At 45.6% G+C, this 21,656-nt stretch overlaps 1 protein-coding gene across 2 annotated transcripts; it reads right to left on the reverse strand.

The window, feature by feature from the left end:
- Positions 1 to 24: 24 nt before the first annotated feature.
- pir (pirin) lies at positions 25 to 21,521 on the reverse strand. 2 transcript variants are annotated; one of them, XM_071330784.1, is made up of 10 exons: positions 21,297 to 21,521; positions 20,644 to 20,800; positions 20,419 to 20,511; positions 14,277 to 14,357; positions 10,889 to 11,095; positions 4,422 to 4,506; positions 3,364 to 3,408; positions 641 to 723; positions 492 to 558; positions 25 to 393 (listed from the first exon to the last, which is right to left on the reverse strand). In XM_071330784.1, the coding sequence occupies exons 2-10, from the start codon at positions 20,734 to 20,736 to the stop codon at positions 275 to 277; spliced, it is 873 nt and encodes a 290-aa protein (XP_071186885.1). In that variant the 5' UTR covers positions 20,737 to 20,800; positions 21,297 to 21,521; the 3' UTR covers positions 25 to 274. The 2 variants fall into 2 exon arrangements, with proteins under 2 accessions (XP_071186885.1, XP_071186886.1); XM_071330785.1 differs by lacking the exon at positions 3,364 to 3,408.
- Positions 21,522 to 21,656: the final 135 nt, after the last annotated feature.

Consider the following 21,656-nt stretch of genomic DNA (forward strand, 5'->3'; position numbering starts at 1 on the left):
TCCATTAGATAGCTTCTGGAGACATCACGGCACGATCGTTTTATTGAGGTTGAATTAAAAGTGCCTTTTTCATCATTACATTTCAGTTTAATGGCTTGGAGGCACAGTGACAAAACATCTATTTGAGCAACAAGAAAATCTGTATAAAATGAGAACTTAATGATTTAAAAAGAGACAAACACACATCAAGCTGGTTCATTATTAAAATAGACTTTGGTCACATGATCATAACAAGACAAGACCTATAACATGATTAGAAGATGTCTTCTGATTCTTAGAAGGAATCGCTGATCTTAGACCTCCAAGCCTTAGTCCTCTCGAACCCATTGGTCCCTGTCCTGTAGTCTGTGACTGCCTGGTTGATCTCCTCTTCCGTGTTCATCACAAACGGGCCTGGAGAGAAAGAGGAAAGTGTAGTGTGTCATACAAGAACAATCCAATATTGTGGTAACTGACTGGAGTTCAGTAATGTAAAGAAAGGAAGGTCTTACCATGTTGGACCACCGGTTCATTGATCGGCTGTCCCGCAATCAAGACAAAATGAGAGACCTCTGATGTCTGGAGAAAGGAATTTGAGTTGTAATGAATGTACAATTCCTGAAAACTGTGTTAGAGTCTGTAAGAAGCTCAGACAGCCTACCTGATTTTCTACTGCTATGCAGTCTCCATCATCAAACACTATGGTGTGATGTGGCTCCACTTTCTGCTGCTCTGCATCTGGGCCTGAAAGAGCAATGGAAAACAGAATAGAACTCTACAGAACTCTACAGAACTCTACAGAACTCTACTGAACTCTACAGAACTCTACAGTTTATTACCTCAAAAGAAATGGCAAACCAAACAACATTCATTTGAGGAATTTCTGTCAGATTTTAACCCGAGGGAAACACTGAAATCAAGAACCAAAGAAAATGTGCATTTCCTCTCCATCTGACATGGTTAAATCTGCTTCCTTCATCTGAATACTATAGTCAAAAGAAATGCTGAAACGCCAAACGCTTCAAGTTGTGGTGGATATATTTATCAGACACAGCTGTGCTTGATTTGCCTCACAGACTACACTCCGTCGATTCAGTGGCATCTCGGTTCAAACCCACCGTAATCTTAGTTCCAGCAAACGGTTCAACTTTATTCTGCTTTCAAAACATCTGTCTACAATTAAAAAAGGAGCTTTCCGTGACATCCTACGAAGCAACGATTCCATTTAATCAGATCATAATGCTTGTTTCCTGTAGAAACAAATATCAACTATGTATGAAATGTAACAAAAGCCCTTTCTGAATGAGTGAGGAGTGTTAAATAACTCCTTCTCACGCTAGCTAACATCTATCATAATGAAAATACAACTCCTCCTACTCAAATATGTGCTTCCCATTGACAAACAAAAGAAACGTTCATTTTTACACATGAAAAAGGACAGGCCTAACATGTCCTGTATAGACAAACACTGTAGGGGACAGTTCAACTCTGTATAGCAGGGTGTCACAGGACTGTAGGGGACAGTTCAACTCTGTATAGCAGGGTGTCACAGGACTGTAGGGGACAGTTCAACTCTGTATAGCAGGGTGTCACAGGACTGTAGGGAACAGTTCAACTCTGTATAGCAGGGTGTCACAGGACTGTAGGGAACAGTTCAACTCTGTATAGCAGGGTGTCACAGGACTGTAGGGGACAGTTCAACTCTGTATAGCAGGGTGTCACAGGACTGTAGGGGACAGTTCAACTCTGTATAGCAGGGTGTCACAGGACTGTAGGGAATAGTTCAACTCTGTATAGCAGGGTGTCACAGGACTGTAGGGGACAGTTCAACTCTGTATAGCAGGGTGTCACAGGACTGTAGGGGACAGTTCAACTCTGTATAGCAGGGTGTCACAGGACTGTAGGGGACAGTTCAACTCTGTATAGCAGGGTGTCACAGGACTGTAGGGAACAGTTCAACTCTGTATAGCAGGGTGTCACAGGACTGTAGGGAATAGTTCAACTCTGTATAGCAGGGTGTCACAGGACTGTAGGGAACAGTTCAACTCTGTATAGCAGGGTGTCACAGGACTGTAGGGAACAGTTCAACTCTGTATAGCAGGGTGTCACAGGACTGTAGGGGACAGTTCAACTCTGTATAGCAGGGTGTCACAGGACTGTAGGGAACAGTTCAACTCTGTATAGCAGGGTGTCACAGGACTGTAGGGAACAGTTCAACTCTGTATAGCAGGGTGTCACAGGACTGTAGGGAACAGTTCAACTCTGTATAGCAGGGTGTCACAGGACTGTAGGGAATAGTTCAACTCTGTATAGCAGGGTGTCACAGGACTGTAGGTGAAACCATTTGTTACAGGTATAGTGCCATAAGACATGGCTTGCGTCCCATATGGCACCCTATTCCCTACATAGTGCACTACCTTTGGCCAGGCCCCATAGGGCACTATAGAGGGAAAAGGTTGCCCTAGAACATGAACCACAACATGAAGGGTTCCAGTGTGATTGTGTCTCGTTCCTAAACCATTCCTACAGTTGCTATTGGCTTCAGATCACAAGGCTACATCCCAACGTTGACATGACAACCCAGAGAGGACGGTGGAGAGGAGGAAGGGAACATCCCAGAGAGGACGGTGGAGAGGAGGAAGGGAACATCCCAGAGAGGACGGAGGAGAGGAGAAGAGGAAGGGAACATCCCAGACAGGACGGAGGAGAGGAGGAAGGGAACATCCCAGAGAGGTCAGAGGAGAGGAGAGGAGGAAGGGAACATCCCAGAGAGGTCAGAGGAGAGGAGAAGAGGAAGGGAACATCCCAGAGAGGACGGAGGAGAGGAGAAGAGGAAGGGAACATCCCAGACAGGACGGAGGAGAGGAGGAAGGGAACATCCCAGAGAGGTCAGAGGAGAGGAGAAGAGGAAGGGAACATCCCAGAGAGGTCAGAGGAGAGGAGAGGAGGAAGGGAACATCCCAGAGAGGTCAGAGGAGAGGAGAAGAGGAAGGGAACATCCCAGAGAGGACGGAGGAGAGGAGAAGAGGAAGGGAACATCCCAGAGAGGACGGAGGAGACGAGAAGAGGAAGGGAACATCCCAGAGAGGACGGAGGAGAGAAGAGGAAGGGAACATCCCAGAGAGGACGGAGGAGAGGAGAAGAGGAAGGGAACATCCCAGAGAGGATGGCGGAGAGGAGAATGGGAAGGGAAAATAAATAAATAAATGCACCTGCTCTGTTTGATTGTCCCTCTCTCTGGACGAGGGACAGCAACAAGATGCAGAGTGTTTCTGAACCACTACCAAACACAACACTGTTCTGGATGACCGTCAACATGAGGCTGCAGGGCAGTTAGGACCTCATGGAAAACTGTTCAACACAAACTAAATAGAGGAAACTCACCAACACAAACAGATCCTGCCAGTGTGTAGATAAACGAGGTCCATCCTAGCAGAGATGATAGAAAAACTGTTGTTTTGGGCTGGCATTGATAATGCATTTTGTCACCTCATTAACAAGTTAACTGCCACAGTATACACAACAATCATGACATTTATAAAGCATCCTATTCTAAATGATGTGACTTGGTGGGGGAGTCTGACCACTTGGTATACCAACGTCTTGCCATGTGAGCTGTGGGCCATAACACTGAGATGGTCTACTATCTAATCCACCATAGAGCCCTGTAGTACGATGACGTGGGAGCCATCCATTCAACACACCAACACTGCCTGTGTGTACACACACACACACACACACACACACACACACACACAAAACTTAACGTCTTACGTTGTATAGTTTACGTTTATTTTTTTTGTATAGTTGTATAGTGTGACCATTCAACACAGCACCACTGACTCCATAGCAACCACACAGCACCACTGACTCCATAGCAACCCCACAGCACCACTGACTCCATAGCAACCCCACAGCACCACTGACTCCATAGCAACCCCACAGCACCACTGACTCCATAGCAACCCCACAGCACCACTGACTCCATAGCAACCACACAACACCACTGACTCCATAGCAACCACACAGAACCAGACTCCATAGAGAACAGGCAGGGTGACCATGGAAACCAAGCCAGTTGTATAAACTTTAGAAGACTCCCAACCCCTGGAGGACTTCTGTTTGGCACAGACAGTAGATAGCAATTCTCTCCCACCACAAACCAACGTCAGGTGCAGTACAGTTCCCAGAATGAGAAAGCTTGTGTCATACAAACCACATAGCACTTAGCTCGGGTTTGAGTTGAAAGGTTCTGCTAACTTTACTGAAAAGGTCAACAGATTTGGTGCCAGATTGTGGATGAATGGAGCACACAGAACACTATAGCTACAGAAGGACAAGTTCTGGTCCATGGTGTTACATGCAGCTTGAGCCTTCTTCAAGGAGGACGTAACGCCCTGGACCAGAGCCACAGAAGGCCTACTCAGTAAAGATGGTTTAACCTGAAGGAACTGGTTGGACATGCTTGGCTCCTCCATCCAGCTTGAAGTCCAGATACATTGTTGGAGTCCTGGTGAAGATTTTTGACTGGACAAAAAAAAAGGACAAGACATTTATAGTATTTCTGAGTTTCATTGACCCCCAGGCAGCACCCCACTCATCGAGTTCTCTCATGGGCATGGAGCGTTACAAAGAATAGTGTTTATTGCTGTATGTTATTTGTGTAAATTCTTTGTCTATATACTCTGTCTGCAAATTGTGAGACAAATTGTGAGCACCCTGATCCATTGGTGTTACCTTTCCCACTTCCTCTTTTAACACCTAGCACCCTGATCCATTGGTGTTATCTTTCCCACTTCCTCTTTTAACACCTAGCACCCTGATCTGTTGGTGTTACCTTTCCCACTTCCTCTTTTAACACCTAGCACCCTGATCTGTTGGTGTTACCTTTCCCACTTCCTCTTTTAACACCTAGCACCCTGATCCATTGGTGTTACCTTTCCCACTTCCTCTTTTAACACCTAGCACCCTGGTCCGTTGGTGTTACCTTTCCCACTTCCTCTTTTAACACCTAGCACCCTGGTCCGTTGGTGTTACCTTTCCCACTTCCTCTTTTAACACCTAGCACCCTGATCCATTGGTGTTACCTTTCCCACTTCCTCTTTTAACACCTAGCACCCTGATCCGTTGGTGTTACCTTTCCCACTTCCTCTTTTAACACCTAGCACCCTGATCCATTGGTGTTACCTTTCACACTTCCTCTTTTAACACCTAGCACCCTGATCCGTTGGTGTTACCTTTCCCACTTCCTCTTTTAACACCTAGCACCCTGGTCCGTTGGTGTTACCTTTCCCACTTCCTCTTTTAACACCTAGCACCCTGATCCGTTGGTGTTACCTTTCCCACTTCCTCTTTTAACACCTAGCACCCTGATCCATTGGTGTTACCTTTCCCACTTCCTCTTTTAACACCTAGCACCCTGATCCGTTGGTGTTACCTTTTTCACTTCCTCTTTTAACACCTAGCACCCTGATCCGTTGGTGTTACCTTTCCCACTTCCTCTTTTAACACCTAGCACCCTGATCCATTGGTGTTACCTTTCCCACTTCCTCTTTTAACACCTAGCACCCTGGTCCGTTGGTGTTACCTTTCCCACTTCCTCTTTTAACACCTAGCACCCTGGTCCGTTGGTGTTACCTTTCCCACTTCCTCTTTTAACACCTAGCACCCTGATCCATTGGTGTTACCTTTCCCACTTCCTCTTTCAACACCTAGCGCCCTGGTCCATTGGTGTTACCTTTCCCACTTCCTCTTTTAACACCTAGCACCCTGATCTGTTGGTGTTACCTTTCCCACTTCCTCTTTTAACACCTAGCACCCTGATCTGTTGGTGTTACCTTTCCCACTTCCTCTTTTAATACCTAGCACCCTGATCCATTGGTGTTACCTTTCCCACTTCCTCTTCTAACACCTAGCACCCTGGTCCGTTGGTGTTACCTTTCCCACTTCCTCTTTTAACACCTAGCACCCTGGTCCGTTGGTGTTACCTTTCCCACTTCCTCTTTTAACACCTAGCACCCTGATCTGTTGGTGTTACCTTTCCCACTTCCTCTTTTAACACCTAGCACCCTGATCTGTTGGTGTTACCCTTCCCACAGCCTCTTTAAAAAGGGCAATTCCACAACTTTTCAACCTCATATTCATGTGATGTCTTCACATATGTAGACACTGGTATGGTGCTGGAGATAATAAACATGAGGTTGAAAGTGGAGGAGTTGCCCTTTATCACCCGCAGTCATAGGAAGAGTCATAGGAAGTCATAAGGATAGTCTGTGAAGAGGACACGGCACGCCAGCCCTACTGTGATGGAAGACCAGACCAGCCCTACTGTGAGGGAAGACCAGCCCTACTGTGATGGAAGACCAGACCAGCCCTACTGTGATGGGAGACCAGACCAGCCCTACTGTGAGAGAAGACCAGCCCTACTGTGATGGGAGACCAGACCAGCCCTACTGTGAGAGAAGACCAGCCCTACTGTGATGGAAGACCAGACCAGCCCTACTGTGATGGAAGACCAGACCAGCCCTACTGTGATGGAGGACCAGACCAGCCCTACTGTGATGGAAGACCAGACCAGCCCTACTGTGATGGGAGACCAGACCAGCCCTACTGTGAGAGAAGACCAGCCCTACTGTGATGGGAGACCAGACCAGCCCTACTGTGAGGGAAGACCAGCCCTACTGTGATGGAAGATCAGACCAGCCCTACTGTGAGAGAAGACCAGCCCTACTGTGAGGGAGGACCAGACCAGCTGTACATACGTGAATGTTTCATACTCTAGACTAGTCCAGGTTCCAGTCAAACTCAATGGGCAGTCTATCTATCTGACCTGTATTAACCCCTGTTGGAAGTCATTACTCTGTAACCCTGTCAGTCAGCGGCAGCCCAAACCCAGCTGTATTAACCCCTGTTGGAAGTCATTACTCTGTAACCCTGTCAGTCAGCGGCAGCCCAAACCCAGCTGTATTAACCCCTGTTGGAAGTCATTACTCTGTAACCCTGTCAGTCAGCGGCAGCCCAAACCCAGCTGTATTAACCCCTGTTGGAAGTCATTACTCTGTAACCCTGTCAGTCAGCGGCAGGCCAAACCCAGCTGTATTAACCCCTGTTGGAAGTCATTACTCTGTAACCCTGTCAGTCAGCGGCAGGCCAAACCCAGCTGTATTAACCCCTTTTGGAAGTCATTACTCTGTCTCGCTGTCTGTATCCTCTCCCATCCTAGAGTAACTCTACCACACAGTAAATGGTCAGGGTTCATATCCTGGTCTAAGCAGTTTAGGTGTTGATGTAGTGTTACTTTGTGTTACTATGAACGGACTGAACGCCCAGCTGGTGTTGCGTTTTAAGCTGTTGTTATAAAATACTGTTGCTGTTGTTAAAAAATACTGTTGTTTAAATCAGGGTGTTAGCCAGTGTTACCTAGTGTTGATTTTTCAGTGTAACATTTCTAGTGTTGATTAAGGTGTTAAAGTAGCTCTGTAAGTGTTAAACACTCATTGGTTTAGAAGAAACCCAGTGTTGGTGTTAATACCTAGTGTTGAACAAAAACCACGCCCGTCATTATCATATTTCCCAGCATGCTCTACTGCAGTTAGATTTTTAGAATTGTTTGTTTCAATATCTATGTTTTGAATGTACATTTATTTATTAATTAAATATAAATAACATACATTTTTCTAAGCTAATCCAATATGTTATATCGATTCACTGCACCCATTACTGAAATGGTTGATCCAGTTTAGATGCTTAAGGTATTCTCCTAACTTAGTCTTCCCATCCCGGCAGTCATTCTGAATCAGGTTGCAGGTGAATAAAAATTCTAAATGTTGGATATCCTTAAATGTAAATGTAATATCCCCACTCTGGCTGGATTCCAATAGGAATTACACATCACTTTGCAAGCCAGCATAATGTGATTTGCAGGCCTACATTTTTCTTGTAAACCATGAGTTTCAGGCCACTGTATTATAGTAAAACTAAGCCCTCAAAAATAAGGCCTTATGAATGATGTGTTGTATTGTGTTAAATAATACAATTTTAATGATAACATAATCGCTTAGGATCTCACTTGGTGAAGGCCACAGGACAGAAAATGGATGAATGCAACAACCATAGCTGTGTTTGAATACCCATAATAACATACTGTAAACTACATACTTAATGAGTATATATACTACATAATATTAGTTAATTTTAGTATACTGTAAACAAACGGTATCCTTTCAGTTGAGTGTAGTAGCGCTTCGCCTGTCTACCGGAAGTTGATGCTGTTGCTATGTAACTTCTTGCTAGTCTGTTAGCATAGATAACAAATGAATAGCTAGACATCTTACGACTTCATTAACAATGTCCATTGAGAACGCACCAAGACTATACCACTTAGCTAAGCTAAGAATGACGTGAATAATCAAGTTAATAAATGTTGGGTAGGTAGTTAGATAGCATATAGTTAATATACTGGAAAGTTCAATGTATTAGTAGCCAACTAACATTAGGTAGCTAGCTAACATACCAGCGGTCCCAGCGATGCCCCGCCCCTTTCCCAGTTTCAACACATTTTCATCTGTAAAATAACTAACCTTATAGACGTCATGAGAAACTCTGTCTGCCAGTCTCCTCTCCTGCCCTAGAGTAACCCCTACCCAGGCCCCGGCCCCGGTCAAATTTACATCTGAAACATGACAAACCTTATAGACGTCATGAGAAACTCTGTCTGCCAGTCTCCTCTCCTGCCCTAGAGTAACCCCCAACCCAACGGGTCCCGGTCAAATTTACATCTGAAACATGACAAACCTTATAGACGTCATGAGAAACTCTGTCTGCCAGTCTCCTCTCCTGCCCTAGAGTAACCCCAACCCAACCGGCCCCGGTCAAATTTACATCTGAAACATGACAAACCCACTTCCCCAGAAACCTGCTACTCATTTCCTGTCTCGTCTAACTCAGCAGACAGACACAGAGAAAATAAGGAGGAGAAGGGGGGGGGGGGGGTAGATACTCCTGAAGATGTAATTGCCTGCAAACGTCACATGATGAAGCTGAATGTCTTGTGGTTGGTTGGGATTTCTGGCGAGGCGTATCTAGGCCTGAGGCTTTCAACATCTCAGTCATTGTATTGTATAAGGTTTTCTGGCTTGATATGGGCAAGACCCCAGCACATCATATCAACAGCCGACACTAAGTATTCATTCTGTATAACACAGTGACAAAGGAACAATGATGATGACAATGATGGCGATGATAAACTCCCCCCCTTCTTCATCCACTGTGGTTTTGGACCTGTGATTACAAATGCGTTACTTTGTAGGGTGAGAAATATATGAATCGATTTTTAGTCGTTTAAGTGTTCTTATGTTTGTTATGACTTCCACATGACATCAACCAGTGTTTCCCCTATATGCGTTTAGCAGCGGCGCAATGCCGTTGCTAATTCGTGGACGCCACCAAAAAATATATATAAAATTAAGAAATCGTTTTACCATCCCGTGGTGCACCGCTGCTAAGTGCATATATGGGAAACACTGGTTGATGTCATGTGGAAGTCAGAACAAACAGCCATAAGAACTTGTATAAACTTAAATAACTAAAACCCAGTTAAATATGTAGAAAATATAATAGAGCAATATATACTTTTTAAAGATTACCTCTGAGAACTAACAATCCCCAAAATAAAAATGAAACAGTCAGGGAGAATCTAACATTTTTAAAATGTCATGTCACGGGGCCCCACATTGATTCTGTTATAATGTTTGAGTCATGCAGATAGCATAAGAACAAGACATAAGCCACGGCAAAATGTGTAGAATTGAATGAATTCAGCTTTAAAATCTTCTCTCAGCCCAATGGCACATGTTTTTGAATGGCATGAAATTAGCTTTAAAAAACAGTACAATGTTCTCTCTGCTCCACGGCAAAATGTGTAGAATTGCAGGAATTTAGCTTTAAAACAGCAGCAGTTTGTCTCTGCGGCCAAGAAGAGGGCCTCTAAAACCGTACCACTGGCCACACCCACTACCACCACCCGGGTTATGGTTAGTATGGTGCTCCTGACCTGTACACCCAGGGTTATGGTTAGTATGGTGCTCCTGACCTGTACACCCAGGGTTATGGTTAATATGGTGCTCCTGACCTGTATACCCAGGGTTATGGTTAGTATGGTGCTCCTGACCTGTACACCCAGGGTTATGGTTAGTATGGTGCTCCTGACCTGTACACCCAGGGTTATGGTTAATATGGTGCTCCTGACCTGTACACCCAGGGTTATGGTTAGTATGGTGCTCCTGACCTGTACACCCAGGGTTATGGTTAGTATGGTGCTCCTGACCTGTACACCCAGGGTTATGGTTAGTATGGTGCTCCTGACCTGTACACCCAGGGTTATGGTTAGTATGGTGCTCCTGACCTGTACACCCAGGGTTATGGTTAGTATGGTGCTGCTGACCTGTACACCCAGGGTTATGGTTAGTATGGTGCTCCTGACCTGTACACCCAGGATTATGGTTAGTATGGTGCTCCTGACCTGTACACCCAGGATTATGGTTAGTATGGTGCTCCTGACCTGTACACCCAGGGTTATGGTTAGTATGGTGCTCCTGACCTGTACACCCAGGGTTATGGTTAGTATGGTGCTCCTGACCTGTACACCCAGGGTTATGGTTAGTATGGTGCTGCTGACCTGTACACCCAGGGTTATGGTTAGTATGGTGCTGCTGACCTGTACAGCCAGGGTTATGGTTAGTATGGTGCTCCTGACCTGTACACCCAGGATTATGGTTAGTATGGTGCTCCTGACCTGTACACCCAGGGTTATGGTTAGTATGGTGCTCCTGACCTGTACACCCAGGATTATGGTTAGTATGGTGCTCCTGACCTGTACACCCAGGGTTATGGTTAGTATGGTGCTCCTGACCTGTACACCCAGGGCCTGTCCAGAGATGACGGCCACAGTGACACCCTCCCTGCTGGGCTTGGGGACCTGGCTGTCCTTCAGCTCCTGGTACTGGGGCTCCACCATCTTGTCCTCCCTCCTCAGGTTGACCCACAGCTGCAGGCCCTGAACGGGCTCCTCAGACACAGGCATCTCTGCATGGACCACCCCTCGGCCTGCCGTCATCCACTTATGAAGAGACATGGACATAGACACACAGAGACGGACACAGAAACACACACAGATACAGAGAGGCATAGACACACACACACACAGATACAGAGAGGCATAGACACACACACACACAGATACAGAGAGGCATAGACACACACACACACAGATACAGAGAGGCACAGACACACACACACACAGATACAGAGAGGCACAGACACACACACACACAGATACAGAGAGGCACAGACACACACACACACACAGATACAGAGAGGCACAGACACACACACACACAGATACAGAGAGGCACAGACACACACACACACACAGATACAGAGAGGCATAGACACACACACACACAGATACAGAGAGGCACAGACACACACACACACAGATACAGAGAGGCATAGACACACACACACACAGATACAGAGAGGCATAGACACACACACACACAGATACAGAGAGGCATAGACACACAGATACAGAGAGGCATAGACACACACACACACACAGATACAGAGAGGCATAGACACACACACACACACAGATACAGAGAGGCATAGACACACACACACACACAGATACAGAGAGGCATAGACACACACACACACACAGATACAGAGAGGCATAGACACACACACAGATACAGAGAGGCATAGACACACACACACACAAAACACAATTACTAACCACATAAAGGTGAATTGTACAGTATAATATACATGAAATCAATGTTGTCTGATATGATTTCCATAATAAATCACCCATGTGGACTTAATAGTGGAACTAACTGGTTTCTAGGAGGAAATTAACTTCACATTTACACCTTTCCTTCCCCACTGCTGTGATATGTACCTAGTGGATTTCCATCTTCCCCACTGCTGTGATATGTACCTAGTGGATGTCCATCTTCCCCACTGCTGTGATATGTACCTAGTGGATGTCCATCTTCCCCACTGCTGTGATATGTACCTAGTGGATGTCCATCTTCCCCACTGCTGTGATATGTACCTAGTAGATGTCCATATTCCCCACTGCTGTGATATGTACCTAGTGGATGTCTATCTTCCCCACTGCTGTGATATGTACCTAGTAGATGTCCATATTCCCCACTGCTGTGATATGTACCTAGTGGATGTCTATCTTCCCCACTGCTGTGATATGTACCTAGTGGATGTCCATCTTCCCCACTGCTGTGATATGTACCTAGTGGATGTCATCTTCCCCACTGCTGTGATATGTACCTAGTGGATGTCCATCTTCCCCACTGCTGTGATATGTACCTAGTGGATGTCCATCTTCCCCACTGCTGTGATATGTACCTAGTGGATGTCCATCTTCCCCACTGCTGTGATATGTACCTAGTGGATGTCCATCTTCCCCACTGCTGTGATATGTACCTAGTGGATGTCCATCTTCCCCACTGCTGTGATATGTACCTAGTGGATGTCCATCTTCCCCACTGCTGTGATATGTACCTAGTGGATGTCCATCTTCCCCACTGCTGTGATATGTACCTAGTAGATGTCCATCTTCCCCACTGCTGTGATATGTACCTAGTGGATGTCCATCTTCCCCACTGCTGTGATATGTACCTAATGGATGTCCATCTTCCCCACTGCTGTGATATGTACCTAGTGGATGTCCATCTTCCCCACTGCTGTGATATGTACCTAGTGGATGTCCATCTTCCCCACTGCTGTGATATGTACCTAGTGGATGTCCCTCTTCCCCACTGCTGTGATATGTACCTAGTGGATGTCCATCTTCCCCACTGCTGTGATATGTACCTAGTGGATGTCCATCTTCCCCACTGCTGTGATATGTACCTAGTGGATGTCCATCTTCCCCACTGCTGTGATATGTACCTAGTGGATGTCCATCTTCCCCACTGCTGTGATATGTACCTAGTGGATGTCCATCTTCCCCACTGCTGTGATATGTACCTAGTGGATGTCCATCTTCCCCACTGCTGTGATATGTACCTAGTGGATGTCCATTGTTCTTCTCAAAGCTCCGCTAACATCAAAATAACACACTGGAAGGTTGTGTTCAAAATGGCTGCTACTACTTTTGGTCTAGGGGCTAAGCTGTGCACTAAATAGGGTCTAGAGCCCTCCAACTCAACGTTGGACCTCGAAGCCAGTTCCACTGCATGTTCTCATTGTCCCCTCTAACCAGGGACTGATTTCGTCCTGGGAAACCAGGTGTGTGCAATTCATTATCAGGTAAAACAGAAAAACAGCAGGCTCCGGACCTCGTAGGGTAAGAGTTGAGCACCCCTGGTCTAGAGAATAAGGGCTCAGGGAATAGGGGTTTTAGCCAAAAGTAGTGCACTACATAGGGAATAGGGAGCCAATTCTGATGCAACTTTTCAGTGCCCTGAGGGTGATGCAGCATTGCTGTGGGAAGCTAATTGAGCAATAACACTTAAAGTTTCGTCAGCAGCTTTCCCCTTCCTGTTCCACTGTGAGGAAACCCGTCTGCCCTGAGTTAGTAGCTCCAGCCCCCCCCAATGGTGTTTGTCTCTCTCTCTCTCGCACACACACACACACACAAACTCTCGCACACACACACACACACACACACACATACACACACACACACGCACACGCACACGCACACACACACACACACACGCACCAAGTCTCTTGTAGTAGTATTTTATTAGGATCCCCATTAGCTGTTGCGAAAGAAGCAGCTACTCTTCCTGGGTCCACACAGAACACAAAACATGACATAACTTAGTCTCCTCAACTTGTTCAACAGCCACATCATTCATTACCAGATTCAGTTGAGGTCTAGAACTTAAGGAATGATTTGTACCAAATACAATGCTCTTAGTTTTAGAGATGTTCAGGACCAGTTTATTACTGGCCACCCATTCCAAAACAGACTGCAACTCTTTAAGGGTTTCAGTGACTTCACTAGCTGTGGTTTCTGATGTGTATATGGTTGAATCATCAGCATACATAGACACATGCTTTGTTTAATGCCAGTGGCATTAGTGTCTATTAAACCACTTCCTGGTTGATGCTGACTGACTGACCAGGGACAACAGCTTTACGACTGCTGCACGGGAAAAACACAGGAAATGCCCTGAAGGCACGATGCTTCATTGGTTCTGGTGGCAGTATGGTGAAGAGTAGGAACCTACATACAGTAGTGTGAGTGTCACAAGATGTTTCTCTACCTGTAAATCCCCTGGTTTCAGGAGTCCAGAGTGGCCACAGAAATCCTCATGGGCTGAAACGCCTTTCAAAACGTAGGTCACCTAAACAAAGACAAAATAGATCAAAATATGTTCACAAACCCATAGATGAGCCATTGCTGATTTTATATAACAGCCGAGAGGCAAAACAAAACATTCACTGTGCTCTGCAGTTATCCCTCCCCCGAATACCAATCATGTCTGGAGAAACAACTGGAAAACAACTTTCTCTAAGTCTTTGCCAAATGAGGTCGAGGTTAGGAAAGAGATGAATGAATCTCAGTTGTAAACATGAATGGTTTCGGAAGGAAATCTCATCATAAAGCTTGTAAGACTGGAAAACATAGTATGGTAAAGAATTGATTTTATATTTTCCTCATGCAAGTCTAACAGATTAAATATGTACAGTGTGTGTGTGTGTGTGTGTGTGTGTGTGTGTGTGTGTGTGTGTGTGTGTGTGTGTGTGTGTGTGTGTGTAATGCAGTGTCCGTTGAGCAGGACAGACAAGAGCACGTGTTCACTCCGTGTCCATTCCACTGCCACATGGACTGAGGTCACAACGGACAGGAAGTAGAAAGCTGTAGAGGTTAGATGTAAACATCTGTCTCTCAGAGATGTTTCCAAACCTCCAGCCAGGGGGGCGAGAGCCTCTCTCTGATCTGGCAGTGCACGTGGCTATGAGCTCTGAGATGTAACCGTGAGCCAACACACCTGCTGCATGGCATGCTGGGCCGTGGGCGCTTCAGCCCCGCCCCCGTCAGGTCTGGTCCAGTCCGCGGCCAGTTGGACACTAAGCTACACATATACAGTATCAGCTGGGCCTATGGCCTCATCTGGTCTGGGCCATGCTATGTTAGGTTACACATGTATCTACAGTATCATCTGGTCTGGGCCATGGTGGACACTAGGCTAGGTTACACATGTATCTATAGTATCAGCTGGGCCTATGGCCTCATCTGGTCTGGGCCATGATAGACGCTATGTTAGGTTACACATGTATCTACAGTATCAAACACAGGCCAATACCTTTCTATTAAAAACACTTGATTTGACTCTATAAATTCACCACCCACTGTGGACCATCGCCTTTATGGTTGAGGAAACCGTGATTCACCAACACCACTTCCAAAGCAGAAGTTTAATTTCCTTCCTCCCGTCTGTCTAAATATGTGATATTGGTGGGTTTTCATTAAAACCCCAGTATCCAAAAGCAAGCTAATGCTATGTATGACAAACCTATTGAAAAGCTTTTTCTGTACGAGGCTTACACTACAGTAGGCCTTTTAGTGCCATCTGCTGGCGTTAGCAGGAAGTGCAATAATGGTGTATGTGCCTCACCCTCCCGCATCACTAAGGGTTTATGAGCCTCACCCTACCTCATCATTAATGGGGTATATGCCTCACCCTACCTCCTCAATATTGGTGTATGTGCCTCACCCTCCTTCATCATTAATGGTGTATGTAACTCACCCTCCCTCATCATTAATGGTGTACATGCCTCATCCTCCCTCATCATTAATGGTGTATGTGCCTCATTAATGGTGTATGTACCTCACCCTCCCTCATCATTAATGGTGTACGTGCCTCATTAATGGTGTATGTACCTCACCCTCCCTCATCATTAATGGTGTATGTGCTTCACCCTACCTCCTCAATATTGGTGTATGTGCCTCACCCTCCCTCACCATGAATGGTGTATGTGCATCACCATCCCTCATCATTAATGGTGTACATGCCTCATCCTCCCTCATTGTTAATGGTGTACGTGCCTCATTAATGGTGTATGTACCTCACCCTCCCTCATCATTAATGGTGTATGTCCCTCACCCTACCTCCTCAATATTGGTGTATGTGCCTCACCCTCCCTCACCATGAATGGTGTATGTGCATCACCATCCCTCATCATTAATGGTGTACATGCCTCATCCTCCCTCATTGTTAATGGTGTATGTGCCTCATTAATGGTGTATGTACCTCACCCTCCCTCATCATTAATGGTGTATGTGCCTCATTAATGGTGTATGTACCTCACCCTCCCTCATCATTAATGGTGTATGTGCCTCACCCTACCTCCTCAATATTGGTGTATGTGCCTCACCATGAATAGTGTATGTGCATCACCATCCCTCATCATTAATGGTGTACATGCCTCATCCTCCCTCATTGTTAATGGTGTATGTGCCTCATTAATGGTGTATGTACTTCACCCTCCCTCATCATTAATGGTGTAGGTATCTCACCCTACCTCCTCAATATTGGTGTATGTGCCTCACCCTCCCTCATCATGAATGGTGTATGTTCCTCACCCTCCCTCATCATTAATGGTGTATGTGCCACACCCTCCTTCATCATTAATGGTGTATGTGCCTCACCCTCCTTCATCATTAATGGTGTATGTGCCTCACCCTCCCTCATCATTAATGGTGTATGTGCCACACCCTCCCTTATCGTGAATGGTGTATGTGCCACACCCTCCCTCATCATGAATGGTGTATGTGCCTCACCCTCCATCATGAATGGTGTATGTGCCTCACCCTCCCTCATCATGAATGGTGTATGTGCCTCACCCTCCCTCATCATTAATGGTGTATGTGCCTCACCCTCCCTCATCATTAATGGTGTATGTGCCTCACCCTCCCTCATCATTAATGGTGTATGTGCCTCACCCTCCCTCATCATTAATGATGTACGTGCCACACCCTCCCTCATCATTAATGGTGTACGTGCCTCATCCTCCCTCATCATTAATGGTGTATGTGCCTCATCCTCCCTCATCATTAATGGTGTACGTGCCTCATCCTCCCTCATCATTAATGGTGTACGTGCCTCATCCTCCCTCATCATTAATGGTGTAATGCCTCTCCGTCCCTCGTCATGAATGGTGTACGTGCACCTTCCTCCCTCATCATTAATGGTGTATGTGCCACACCCTCCCTCATCATTAATGGTGTACGTGCCTCATCCTCCCTCATCATTAATGGTGTACCTGCCTCATCCTCCCTCATCATTAATGGTGTACGTGCACCTTCCTCCCTCATCATTAATGGTGTATGTGCCTCATCCTCCCTCATCATTAATGGTGTATGTGTCTCATCCTCCCTCATCATTAATGGTGTATGTGCCTCACCCTCCCTCATCATTAATGGTGTATGTGCCACACCCTTCCTCATCATGAATGGTGTATGTGTGCCTCACCATTCCGCATCATTAATGGTGTATGTGCCACACCCTTCCTCATCATTAATGGTGTATGTGCCTCACCCTTCCTCATCATTAATGGTGTATGTGTGCCTCACCATTCCGCATCATTAATTGTGTATGTGCCACACCCTTCCTCATCATTAATGGTGTATGTGCCTCATCCTCCCTCATCATTAATGGTGTATGTTTTATTTATTTATTTATTCTTTATTTCACCTTTATTTAACCAGGTAGGCTAGTTGAGAACAAGTTCTCATTTGCAACTGCGACCTGGCCAAGATAAAGCATAGCAGTGTGAACAGACAACAACACAGAGTTACACATGGAGTAAACAATAAACAAGTCAATAACATAGTAGGAAAAAAAAAAGAAAAAAAAAGAGAATCTATATACAATGTGTGCAAAAGGCATGAGGAGGTAGGCAATAAATAGGCCATAGGAGCGAATAATTACAATTTAGCAGATTAACACTGGGGTGATAAATCATCAGATGATCATGTGCAAATAGAGATACTGGTGTGCAAAAGAGCAGAAAAGTAAATAAATGAAAACAGTATGGGGATGAGGTAGGTAAATTAGGTGGGCTATATACCGATGGACTATGTAGAGCTGCAGCGATCGGTTAGCTGCTCAGATAGCGGATGTTTAAAGTTGTTGAGGGAGATAAAAGTCTCCAACTTCAGAGATTTTTGCAATTCGTTCCAGTCGCAGGCAGCAGAGAACTGGAAGGAAAGGCGGCCAAATGAGGTTTTGGCTTTAGGGATGATCAGTGAGATACACCTGCTGGAGCGCGTACTACGGGTGGGTGTTGCCATCGTGACCAGTGAACTGAGATAAGGCGGCGCTTTACCTAGCATAGCCTTGTAGATGACCTGGAGCCAGTGGGTCTGACGACGAACGTGCAGCGAGGGCCAGCCGACTAGAGCATACAGGTCGCAGTGGTGGGTGGTATAAGGTGCTTTAGTAACAAAACGGATGGCACTGTGATAAACTGCATCCAGTTTGCTGAGTAGAGTATTGGAAGCTATTTTGTAGATGACATCGCCGATGTCGAGGATCGGTAGGATAGTCAGTTTTACTAGGGTAAGTTTGGCGGCGTGAGTGAAGGAGGCTTTTTTTGCGAAATAGAAAGCCGACTCTCGATTTGATTTTGGATTGGAGATGTTTGATATGAGTCTGGAAGGAGAGTTTGCAGTCTAGCCAGACACCTAGGTACTTATCGATGTCCACATATTCTAGGTCGGAACCATCCAGGGTGGTGATGCTAGTCGGGCGTGCGGGTGCAGGCAGCGACCGGTTGAAAAGCATGCATTTGGTTTTACTAGCGTTTAAGAGCAGTTGGAGGCCACGGAAGGAATGTTGTATGGAATTGAAGCTCGTTTGGAGGTTAGATAGCATCATCATATGTGCATCATCCTCCCTCATCATTAATGGTGTAGGTGCCTCACCCTCCCTCATCATTAATGGGGTATGTGCCTCACCCTCCCTCATCATTAATGGTGTATGTAACTCACCCTCCCTCATCATTAATGGTGTACGTGCCTCACCCTCCCTCATCATTAATGGTGTATGTAACTCACCCTCCCTCATCATTAATGGTGTACGTGCCTCACCCTCCCTCATCATTAATTGTGTATGTAACTCACCTTCCCTCGTCATTAATGGTGTACGTGCCTCACCCTCCCTCATCATTAATGGTGTATGTGCCTCACCCTCCCTCATCATTAATGGTGTATGTGCCTCATCCTCCCTCATCATTAATGGTGTTTGTGCCTCACCCTCCCTCATCATTAATGGTGTATGTTCCTCACCCTCCCTCATCATTAATGGTGTATGTGCCTCCTCCTCCCTTATCATTAATGGTGTACGTGCCTCACCCTCCCTCATCATTAATGGTGTATGTGCCTCCTCCTCCCTTATCATTAATGGTGTACGTGCCTCACCCTCCCTCATCATTAATGGTGTATGTGCCTCATCCTCCCTCGTCATTAATGGTGTATGTGCCACACCCTCCCTCATCATTAATGGTGTATGTCCCACACCCTCCCTCCCTCATCATTAATGGTGTATGTGCCTCACCTTCCCTCGTCATTAATGGTGTACGTGCCTCACCCTCCCTCATCATTAATGGTGTATGTGCCACACCCTTCCTCATCATTAATGGTGTATGTGCCTCACCCTCCCTCGTCATTAATGGTGTACGTGCCTCACCCTCCCTCATCATTAATGGTGTACGTGCCTCACCCTTCCTCGTCATTAATGGTGTATGTGCCACACCCTTCCTCACCATTAATGGTGTATGTGCCTCACCCTCCCTCATCATTAATGGTGTATGTGCCTCACCCTCCCTCAACGGCCTCATATGAACCTGCCAGGGTTTCAGTCAGAACACAACATTGTATCACTCCAGATAGAGAGAGACAGTATTGATGCTGCATCACGCTAGCGAGAGAGACAGAATAGAGAGAGAGAGAGAGAGAGAGAATAGAGAGAGACAGAGAGAGAGAGAGAGAGAGAGAGAATAGAGAGAGACAGAGAGAGACAGAGAGAGACAGAGAGAGAGAGAAAGAGAGAGAGACAGAGAGAGAGAGAATAGAGAGAGAGAGAGAGACAGAGAAAGAGAGAGAGAGACAGAGAGAGAGCGAGACAGAGGCATAGAATAGAGAGAATATATATATATATATATATATAGAGAGAGAGAGACAGAGGCAGAGAGAGAGAGAGACAGAGAGAGAGACAGAGAGAGAGACAGAGAGAGAAAGAGACAGAGGCAGAGAGAGAAAGAGACAGAGGCAGAGAGAGACAGAATAGAGAGAGAGAGACAGAAGAGAGAGAGAGAGAGAGAGAGAGAGAGAGAGAGAGAGAGAGAGAGAGAGAGAGCAGAGAGAGACAGCGAGAGAGAGAGAATAGAGAGCCTACTCACGGTCTCAAAGCCTCTGTGGGGGTGATCAGGGAAGCCAGACGGCTTTTTGACTTTGAACTCATCCAACATCAAGAATGGATCCAGGTTAATCAGCTGAAATAAATGGATGGACAAGATATCAGCCTACCATGTCATAACATGTGGTTTAGTTTGGTGTTTTAAAAGGATATTATTAAACATGATAAACTAGGCAGATGTGAGACAGACAGTATGACAGTAACGCACCTCCTTTCTTCCTATGCTTCTGCGGACATGGGCTCCCACACCTTCCACCTGCTCCACACTCAAAACTGTCTTCACAACTCTTCTTATCCTCATCGTAGAGGATAGGTTTATTTACTAGTAGTACCTTATTTATTATGGTACACCTTGAACAAAAATACTGACGAGAAAATGAAAAATAACTGCATTATTCAAATACCCACCGTTATTGTTCAACGTCAATACAAAACATCACGTCAATACCAAACATCACGTCAATACAAAACATCACCTCAATACAAAACATCACGTCAATACCAAACATCACGTCAATAGAAAACATCACGTCAATACCAAACATCACGTCAATACCAAACATCACGTCAATACAAAACATCACGTCAATACCAAACATCACGTCAATACAAAACATCACGTCAATACCAAACACCACAACGAGTGTTTGTTATTAGATGTTACAATATTTCTTATTTTGCTAAGACTTTTATTGGGATAATATGGTTGATAAAAAGACAACATGACAGAGTAATAACAGCATCGGTCTCTAGCTAGGATAAATTAAGTTTAGCGGACTAAACTCCACTCCATGGTGAAGAAAAACTTCCTTCTCCGTGGAGTGGAGTTTACTTTGATACATGAAAGTCAATGTCACTAACCTGGCAGAAGTTGGATGTGGACTCAACAAGACTAATTTACTCCGAATATCAACTACAATCAGACAAGCACGTAATGTAGGCTATCAAATCCTCCCAGTGTGTAGGCAACAACAGAATTAGAAGCCTATCATCTTCCAAGCGCAGTCATATTGTTGTCGCGGTTGGCAACACTGCATCTGTTGCGCATGTACGGACGCGAAGGGCGTGGCTTGACCGCAAGGGATTAGTTTGAATAAAAAAAGAGGGGGGTTAGTTTATTCTCAGATAGGAAGGGGTGAGGTGTAGTTTATTAGGAAGGGGGGATAGTTTATTCTGAGCTAGGAAGGGGTGAGGTGTAGTTTATTCTCAGCTAGGAAGGCA

The sequence above is a fragment of the Salvelinus alpinus genome, chromosome 10 (genome assembly GCF_045679555.1).
Source record: "Salvelinus alpinus chromosome 10, SLU_Salpinus.1, whole genome shotgun sequence".
Classification (NCBI taxonomy): domain Eukaryota; kingdom Metazoa; phylum Chordata; class Actinopteri; order Salmoniformes; family Salmonidae; genus Salvelinus; species Salvelinus alpinus.